Raw genomic sequence first — 10,267 nt, 5'->3', positions numbered from 1 at the left:
GTAAAACCAATTGTTTGGCTAAACACTATTGAGTTGATGAATCCCACTGCCAAGAAAGTACTTCATAACAACATACTGGTCATTCACTTACCACACAAATACACACAGACAAATCAAACACAGAGAGACACACACACACACACACACACACACACTCATGTATAAACACAGAGGGCCCATTGTGAATGCTGGCTGTGCTGCCTGAAACTTTGTGGGCACAGGAATGTGTAACTGGGGCCTCAAATGGAACTTTCAGTAATTGTGTGTGTGTGTATGACTGCCGAGAAAGTCTGTTCTGTTTCCCCCTGAATTTGTCTCCTCTGCAAATTCTGAGGTCTCACGAACAAAGGATGCATCCAAAATGCTTCATTACCTCCTTACATCGTTTCCCTTAGCTGATCTCTTGACCAAGCGCCTTCCTGCTCACTCAATACACGAATGGCACACGGTCATATTTGTGTGCCTGGATCGTGAGCTAACTAGGAAGATCGCAAAGCATGTTTGTCAGACTCCTTAGATAAATATTGATCCATGCATCAATATAACTGCTGAGCTCTTGACAGACTTGTCAAGGAATGTTAAACTTTAACCTCTATAAATTCCACTTTGCTGCTTTACAGTGTGCTCTGGCCCTTTATATTACTTGTGAACATGATATGCTCATACTTCAGTTGGGGATTTGAACAAACCTCTAACACTATATATTAAACTTCAGTATATAACTCAATGTACTGCCTTGTTTGTGCTTTTCAGATGAATGAAACCTGTGTGCTCTCAAGAAGCCATATGATTTGAGGTTTCATTTTTTGTTGTGCACTATACTTCTTGATTCAGCATGACCCAGTTCCTACATTTAGTCTATAAGAGAACGACGTCTCTATTTCTTGCATGTCATCTGAAGTTCAAACCACACCTGGCTGACTAACCGACCTCACGTTTGCGACTGCTGATAGTTCAAACAGAGGTTAGCTCAAAGAAGAGCTCCTAAAATACAGATTAAAAAAACAAGGACAGACTATATCAGGTCAATCTGTCGTACCATAACGTGACACTAAAGTTATTTTATGATTGCACTGTACATTGGTTAATAATTTGCTTTAAACCCAGTTTCCAATTGTGTCACCAGATCTGGAGCAGGAATCAACAGTGAATGGGGTTGTTTTCCCAGCAGGCATTGCAATTTGAGTGAAACCTGTAATGATGCATGCCGAGTTCAAAAAGTGTGTGTGCTATTTATTGTTTGAACAGCAAAACATATGGTAGACTGACTACCTATGGTTCACGCTATTGCTAGACCAAGAAGTCTAGACTGTTTTGAAAATATAGCTCTGTTATGTAACATTCAATACTTTAGATGTGATGCATTACTGCCCTGTTATATAATACATAATGTTATTTCATATAATATACATTACCAGTCAAAAGTTGTTATTATGACTGTTTTCCACATTTTAGAATATTAGTAGAGTTTTCAAAATTCTGAAACTATACAAATTGAATTTATGGATTTCTCTGATCAGGTTAGAAGTGCCTGGTAGACGCTCCTTAGGAGGGGAGGTATGTCACAGTTACCTGCTGGAGTGCCTGTGATAACCACCATCACCAAAACTTGTTAAAGTGGACCTATAATGCCCCATTTACAAGATGTAATAGAAGTCTCTGGTGTCACCAGAATGTGTCTGTGAAGTTTCAGCTCAAAATACCCAACAGATCATTTATTATAGCTTGTCAAATTTGCCCCTTTTTGGGTGTGAGTAAAAACATGCTATTTTTGTGTGTGCCCCTTTAAATGCAAATGAGCTGCTGCTCCCGGCCCCCTTTCCAGCGGAGGGCGGAGCTTTAACAGCTCAAGCTTCGGTTGCTCAACAACAACAAAGCTAGAGAATCTCACGCAGCCAAAATGACGATCGTCAGTGTTTAGCCTTACATTGTTCAAACCGGAGTCGGATACTGATGGAGAGACTCGGTGAGAAGTTACAACTTATAGAATGCTTCTGGACATTTCTGAACAGTTAGTGTATACATTTATGTAGTTTCTGTGGAGTTGATTCAACTCATCAACTAGCATGTGCCGTCATCTTTTGTGCAAATCCGGTGCTGAATTGACCCTCATTTGTAAAGCAGTCCAACGTAAAATGACATGGCCTCACCTTTGATTTCACCCGGCAACTCAGTCTGGAAACCCGTACATTCATTTCTGCTGCATCTGTTACACTTTTGCGGGAACCAATCACAGACTGGCTTATCCACCTTGCTCGCTATTGGTGGGTACAGAGCTCTTTCTATGGCTCTGGGCGGGTATAACACGATGACGTCTCTCGCACGACCGTCAATCCAATTCCCTTTTAACCTCTCAACGATGCTAAATGACTTCTTTAGTTTAGCAAACAAATCGCTCGAGTGGGTGTAAATGCCACTCATTTTCATGTTTTTTTGCACAGCCTGCAAAAATCGTTCGATGCCATTGCTGCTTCTGCAAACCGCTGATCAATGCTACAAACCAATACAAACTAACCCTGTCTGTAGTTTTCGCATCGCTCTGCAAAAGTACGTCACCCAGATCGTTAATCTGATTGGTTGAAGGACTATCCAATTGCGTGAATAATGCTCGTTGATCACGCCTCTTGTGCAGTAGGAAATACATAGCAAACTCCCCAGACCAATGTTCAATTTTACATTGAGCTTGGTCTGGTGATAGCCAGACAAGGTCAAGAGGCAAACAGAGGCAAAATGATGAGCAATCATGACAGTGAGCATCAGACCAACTGCAAAAAAATGAGTAAAAGGCATTCAGAGATGATTTTAAGCAAAATGGTTGAAAACCCATAAATACAATCACTTACAATGTGACATAATTGCTTATTACTTTTGACAAATAGGTGGCACTGACACCAAATTAATTTATTGTGGTCAATGTTGGGTGGCAATGGAACAATGGCACCAAGTTTGGTCTCAATATGCCAAAGTCTTAAAGAGATACAGCCTTCAATCATGCCATCAAATTTGTTGATGAGGTAAATGAGAACGACATGAAAACCATAACTTTTTGCCAGCATAGTGAGAAGATTGGACCAATGGTCTAGGAGGATATATATCCTCACATACACTTTGGCTTGCTCTTCTGAGAATTATTTTGTGAGTTTTCAAGAAGATGATTTGGTTAAGTTTTCATGAAAATAGGACAAAAAGTCTAGGAGGAGTTTGAAAAAATTAAAAATGGCGGAAACATTGGTGGTGCTAGAAGGATTGAGTTACAGATTCCAAAATTGCTGTGGTTAATGTTCAGACTGTCCTCTAGCTGTGGGCCAAATTTCATAACCAAATTTGATTTTTACCATATGGTGCTTTCGGTGAAGAAGAACAACATGAGTGGAACAACAACAATAACAACAACTCTTTTTGTAAAAGAAACTTATAATTTATATTTGTTATAATTTATATTTGTATTAAAAATTTATATTTGTCCAGCTATGCACAATGATATATTTATCAACTTTTCAAGCATTTCAAGGGATAGTTCACCCAAAAATGAAAATAATGACAGAATTTCCATTTTTTTGGGTGAACTATGCCTTTAAGCACAAACATTTAGGTAAAAGATTTCAAGATCATGAACATGCAAATTCAATCAATTGTCTACAATTCTTTTTTATATTTATTAGTATAGTCAGATTTGCATGTACTGTAGCATATAAAGCCTTCCGTGTGGACTTGACAAATAAATAAACACTAAAAATGTAGGTCTTTTAAATATTAACCTTTTTTAGAAAGACTTGTTTCCTGGTCCATGTATATAATGATAACAATGCTGCATAGACTTTGTACAGCGAGACTGGGGGATTACCGTACAGACTGTGTACATTGGACTTACAAAAACTTATGAGGCATTACAAAACAAACGCATTCATTTTTAACATCAGCGAAGTAAATGCCTTGACAATCAAAGTCTCATTCTCACGCACACACACCCTCTGACTCTTCATATTCACACCAAACAGTCATTCTCTAAAGAAGATGTGACAAATTCCAGAACAGCACATATTCGCACCAAAGTGTACACTCACAAACAGTTACAGACAACTGCAAAAATCAAACACTAGAGCAGAGCAGAGCAGAGAGCATGAATTATCCCAAAAGATAGACTCTGTATTCTGGGTTTTCGTCTACTGTCAGTTTATCATCAGTTTATCAAGTCATCAATGTGTTGAGCTTGAAACGAACCTTGTGCCTCAAACGTCACAAATATAGGTCTTCATAGACACACATAATGATTAGTGCACTGCTGAATTATTGTTTCCTTTAAAATTTCTACAGAGTTGTATCTGCAGGTTGCATGTAACTCCATGGGCCCTATCATACACCCGGTGCAATGCGATACCAGGCACAACACAAGTGTTTTTTGCTAGTTTCAGCCCGATGCAGTTTTCATTTTCACGTTGTTTAAATAGCAAATGCATTTACGCCCATTTGTACGCCTATGGGTGTGCTGTTCAGAAAACGAAGTGTGTTCAGGCGCATTGTTGGCGTGTTGCTATTTTGAGGCAACTGAAATAGACTGCGCCATTGACCAACTAAACCCTGGTCTAAGGTCAGTGGCGCATATCCGGTTCATTGCTAGAGAAGCGTTCAGTTTTTCCACTTGCAAATTCCGGCATGTAAATAGCGAATCCATGGTGCGAGCGCAACTAGCTTTTAAAGGGAATGGGAGATGAGACTCTGATTGGTTTATTGCACATTATGCCCAGAACACACCCATTACTCATTAAGAGACTAGGGACAACCCTTTTAGACCATGTGCCGGGCGCGCCGACCATTTTTCCCATCGTTAAACTAGCAAAAGTGGATTCAGACATGCCCTAAGTGCACTCTCGTCGTGTGCTTTAGGCCCCGTCCACACGGATACGTGTTTTTGTGAAAACGCACAAATTTTGTATCGGATAGGCGTTTCGTCCACACGGATCCGGCGTTTTCGAAAGGTGAAACCGCTATTTTTTGAAACCAGGTCCCAGAGTGGATAAATCTGAAAACGCCGTCTTTCCATTTTCATGTGGACAGCCTATCCGTATATTTTCTGAAACGATGATGCCATCACCCCACGTGTCGACCCTAGTCTAGGGTGACCATATGCGCCATTCTCCCAGGACGCGTCCTGTCCAGGATTTCTAAATTGCCTAAAATGGCTTGAGCCCTTGCCTCTTTAATTGTGAAAGTGGTCATATCGATGTGCCCCCGGAACACGATTTAGGAATGCGATTTCTACACGGAGGTCTGTGCAAGCCACTGTTCTTATTGACATTCTTCATGCAATGCATTAAAATGTTGTCGTATTTGCAATGCTTTGACCGTTCTCTGTAGATCCAGCCTTCTTGCAAGCCACGATCGGTTGATTATGTATAATGCACGCTATTGGTCAAATTATTTTTCAGTCTTTACCTTCCGCAAATATGAAAACAAAACCAAAACTGGGACATTTTATGCAACTTAGAAATCCTGGACAGGACGCGTCCTGGGAGAATGGCGCATATGGTCACCCTACCTTAGTCAGATGCCACTAACAGCACAAAACAGCAACAACAACAACAACAGAAAACTCTAGATGCTTGTGTTCATGCTGAAGAAGCTACTGAGCCAAAATAAAGCATTATTTCTAAGCTTTACTATAGTTTGTATTCAGCGCGCAAGTCTTCTTCGCTGCTTTAAGTGCATCTCTGTGACAGAATTACAGCGCCACATAATGGTCTGGCATGTATACTACATCATTTTGAGTCATTTCAGTGGTTTCGTGTGAACGAAAGCTATTTTTTGAGACGAGGAAAAAAAAAGCTCCGGCTTCGTGTGGACGTAGACTTAGATCGTTAAAATAGAGCCCCATGTCTTAGTTCTCATTCTATCTTGTTTTTGCCACAGATTAATGAAGGTAATTTTGACTTTCCCACAATTATGACTTTTTTCTTGCAATTGCAAGTTTCTGTCTTGCGATATGAACTTTATTACTCATAATTGAGACTTTTCTTAGATTTCTGTATGTGTATGTGGTCAGATCAGGTGTCTAAAAACAAAATTCTGAGAAAAATGTGACTTTTGACAAATAAAGTCAGAAATCTGAGATAAAAACTTGCAATTGCAAGAAAAAATATATATAATTCCGGTAGCAAATAATCTTGTAGTCTGATTCTTGAGTAAAATACTCTTACTAACCGGTTCTTTGTAGTGAAATCTAAAATATATTGTGCAAACACAAATGACTCTTATGAGCTGGTGCTTTTAATGAATCATTTAATAAAAGGTGTGTTTGACTTGAAGCAGCACTGTGCAGTCACCAATCAGTGTATGATATCACCGTGACAGCAATTAGAGAGCAGACGGCTCCATATGCTTTCGAACTGCTCCCGCGGTACTTTAATGTCATAAACCAATCAATCTGCGCAGCGCCACTTCAAGTCGAACACACCAAAAGACTCACTCATTTGACGAATCCTTCACTGAATGAACGCTGAGATGGCTGTTACTGAATCTGACTCACTTAACGAGCTGCACATCATTATTATTATTATTTTCAATGATGTGCTCGCAAGCTTTTCATCTCAAAAAAATATTAGTTTCCTTCTACGCAGAATACAAAAAGTACTGTCCTTTTTATCTATGAACAGGTTCAAATTGCAAATCCACCATTTAAAGAACTGTTAGTCAAAAAGGCAATAAGGATAATTACAAATCAATGAAGGATATCAGCACTCACATTTTCTTCAGAAAATGTAAAAATCTAGTTTTATCTTCAGCAGAGTCAAATAAAGGTATTTCAATGACAAAAGAAATTAGGTGTGCTTGGCTTTAAGCAAATATGCAAAGACAGAATTCATTTGTTCAGCCACTTAAAACAGCTTTCTCTGGAAAAACAGGTGAGGCACTATGCATAATGCAATCATTAACCATGTCACATAAAATGCAAAAGATGCTGTTGTGCACACTGTCAGTATGTAACAATTGCCTTCCTTGTGCCTGGGACTTCACACAGTGTTGGCTTTAATGTGTTAATAAGTGATAAGAGAACCTGTTGTTATGGAGGTCTGTACACCAGGGACCTTTTCTGAAGACTACTGAAATAATTAGCTTTAGCAGTTAGATTTTGTAACAACAACATTAAGATAAAATGCCCATCAAAGGCTATTCAAAGGTAGCCATATTCAGATTTTAGAGGGTGAAAATGACTCATGTTTTTCTGTTTGCTGCCGGAACTTCTAATATAAAGTGGTTTACAGCTCAAGTGATGGGTTCGTAAAATTGTCACAAGAAGCATGTGTTAGCAGAGCAACCACCATTGAGAGAAACAGAAATGCTAACAGATAGCTTTCTCCAATGATCTCTTGGACTTTATACTGACACCTACAGACTTCATTCAGAGCAACGCCATGACAGGTATGAAAGCGAGGCTGTGAGGGACAGACTTACCCTGTTTTCAATGGTATTAGCTGTAAAAAGCTGTATAAAGCTCCTAAATCACTTATACTTTTCCACAGCTCATGTTCTCTGGGGTTTTTGTCAACTGAAATTTCTTGGAAAGATATTTTTGCAGTGTTTCATCAGTAGAACAACAAAGATGGCGCTGTTGCGAAAAAGGTCTATTGACGTGGAGGTAGCATCACACAAAAGCAAAGGTCTTAGCAATACCTAATACACAGATATATCTGTCATCCATTATTTGTTTCGCAACCAAACGCAACTGATAATAAGATAGCCGCCTGAGATAAAGTGAACAATATACAGATATTCATGTGATCTTAACATGGCTGCCACCATAAAGTGGGACCGTCTTTATAACAGCTTTTTATGATCTCACATGATTGTACTTTATCCCTAAAGACAAGGCCAAAATTACAATTAATTTCACTTTCTTTTTTGTGCGCATTAATTCCAACCATGCACAGTGATAAAATCTAAAAGTCAAGAGTCATTTTAGGCAGAATATGTCTGATTCATTGTGGCATGTGCTGGTGTGCTGATGAAAGGGATTTCAGTTTCATTGTTTATGGGTTTAAGTCGGACTGCCATGACAATAATAGAGCACGTCTGCTTTCAACATCATAGTGGACAAAGCTCAAACTCAACAACAGAATCATGACGTGATTTTCTCATTTAAATTTTTCAGAATGGTCGATTTGGTCTCAGTAATGCGAATAAATGCGTCATTAATAAAGATGCTCATGTGCTCATAAAAACACGCACACATGTCATTCTCAGAACAATTAAAAACAAACAGTGAACAATTAAACCTGTTTCTCGAGTTTCGACTGCTTTGTAATTTACCGCAGGGCAAAATCATGTGCTTTCAGTCTCTCTCTCTCTCTCAGAAAATCTCTAGGACTACTACTGGTTTGCCAAGTCATAATTGTGTATAAGCCATTAAAATACACTAAGGCCCGGTTTCACAGACAGGGCTTAGCCTAAGCCAGGATTAGGTCTAGTTCAATTAGAGCATTAAAGTAGCTTTTATAAATGTTCACTAGAAAAAAAAAAAAAAAAAACATTACTGGTGTGACATACTGTATAGGACTAGCCCAAGTTGAAACCGGGGGTAAATGTTCTTTAACTCTAGAACTAGGACTTGTTTGACAGTCAAATCTATCACTGCTGTCACTCATTAGAAGCATCAAAATGAAAAAGAATCCATCTAAGAAATGTCAAAATTATCAAGTATGCATCAGCCATCTTAAAACAGGATTTTAGTTTTGTTAGTGTAAAACTGCTGTAGAGATTTCATTCATGGTTTTATCTTCACTCTTAAAAATAAACGTTCCAAAAGGGCAGTTTTGCAATCATGACATACAAACTTTTTGGGTTCCTAAAGAACCTTTTATTGAACAGTTCTTATACCGTTCGATTATAAAGAACCTTTTACGTAATGGAAAGATTCCATGGATGTTAAATGATCTTTATGAATCCATAGATGCTAATAAAGAAGAACCTTCATTTTTGAGAGTGTTGCACAGTAAAGGTCACACAATAAAACGTAGAGGGTTAAATCAGTTGAGCTAGACTCCACAAACCGTAGCAAAGTGTTTTACAATATACAGGGAACAATAGTGCACTCTGTTTAGACCTATACATTTGCTAGGTAACAATAATACAGCAAACATATCGGTTTCAGTAGCATAGATTGTGTTTCATGTCCAGTTAGAAGTCAAACAATTTGCAAAGCTTTGCCACTGATTTTAAAATGAGAGCTGTTACTCCTTTAGCACACACTAACAATATATACATACACTAACAATACACATATACACACACTAACATATATATATATATATATATATATATATATATATTCTTAGTGTGTGTATATATGTATTGTTAGTGTATGTATATATTGCTAGTGTGTGTATATATATTTATATATATATAGACAGTTTTTGAAAAATTTTTGACAGTCATCATGAACACATGAGTTCATGGAAGGTTTTCTAGTGTTAAAATAAAATGAAACATAAATAATCCTCACTTTCTTGTTGATCTGAAGATGAAGACAACTTTTTCTTTCTCATTGAGCGGTAAAAGCGTGAATTCCTGCGAATCGGAGGTCCGCTTGACAACTTCTCTTCGTCGTCATCGTCATCCTCGCTGGGCAGATGGGGCACTGGCGTCTGAATTTTGTTCTGGACCACTTGAGGTTTATGTCCCCATTTCATTCGGAACAGGGCTGTCATCGCCATCAGCTATCAGTAACAAGATCCAGCAGTTCATGGAACAATCCCCATCTGAAACGCACAGCAGGAATTCCCATCCAGACTGAATCCAAAAGTTTGGGTTCCCAAACACACAATCCCACAGTCACAAAGTTATGCACCCTTTCTAGACAATCAACTCTCTCATTCTTCTTCTCTCGCCTCTTTCTTTTCCCTCTGCCTGTGGGGCAGGCGTGTTGTTGGTGACTTCAGAAGTTATAAAGTCTGTGTTTCTCTCTCTCTGAATCCTCTCCTGTCTCGCAAACCTGTCCTCTGGCCCTCGGTGTCAAAGTTCTCCCCCCTCCCTCTCATTCATTCTTGCCGGCCCAGCCTCCCTGTCGCTCTCTCTCCCGCCCTCTTTTTCTTTCCTCTCTCACTTGCATTGCCCTTTTCTCCCCTGAGTACATAACTTCTTGCCCCACGTGTGTATAAAACAGGTAAAGTCAGTCAGCAGATCAGTATTTTTATAGCAGATCTTGTATTTTTAGTTGTCACTTTGTTAATGTGAATGTAGACACCTCACCCATGATGTCTCATCAAATGACACA

General features: G+C 38.9%; 1 protein-coding gene across 1 annotated transcript in view; it reads right to left on the bottom strand.

The window, feature by feature from the left end:
- ngef (neuronal guanine nucleotide exchange factor) overlaps nucleotides 1–10,035 on the bottom strand; it is a 32,395-nt gene extending 22,360 nt beyond the window's left edge. The window contains 1 exon segment of the mRNA XM_048161061.1: nucleotides 9,497–10,035. Within this exon segment, the coding sequence (XP_048017018.1) occupies nucleotides 9,497–9,707 (211 nt within the window). The 5' untranslated portion in view covers nucleotides 9,708–10,035.
- Nucleotides 10,036–10,267: the final 232 nt, after the last annotated feature.

Source organism: Megalobrama amblycephala, linkage group LG16 (genome assembly GCF_018812025.1).
Source record: "Megalobrama amblycephala isolate DHTTF-2021 linkage group LG16, ASM1881202v1, whole genome shotgun sequence".
In the NCBI taxonomy this organism is placed as follows: Eukaryota; Metazoa; Chordata; class Actinopteri; order Cypriniformes; family Xenocyprididae; genus Megalobrama; species Megalobrama amblycephala.
Note: the sequence above shows the minus strand (reverse complement) of the source record. Positions and strands in the feature narration are given on the sequence as shown.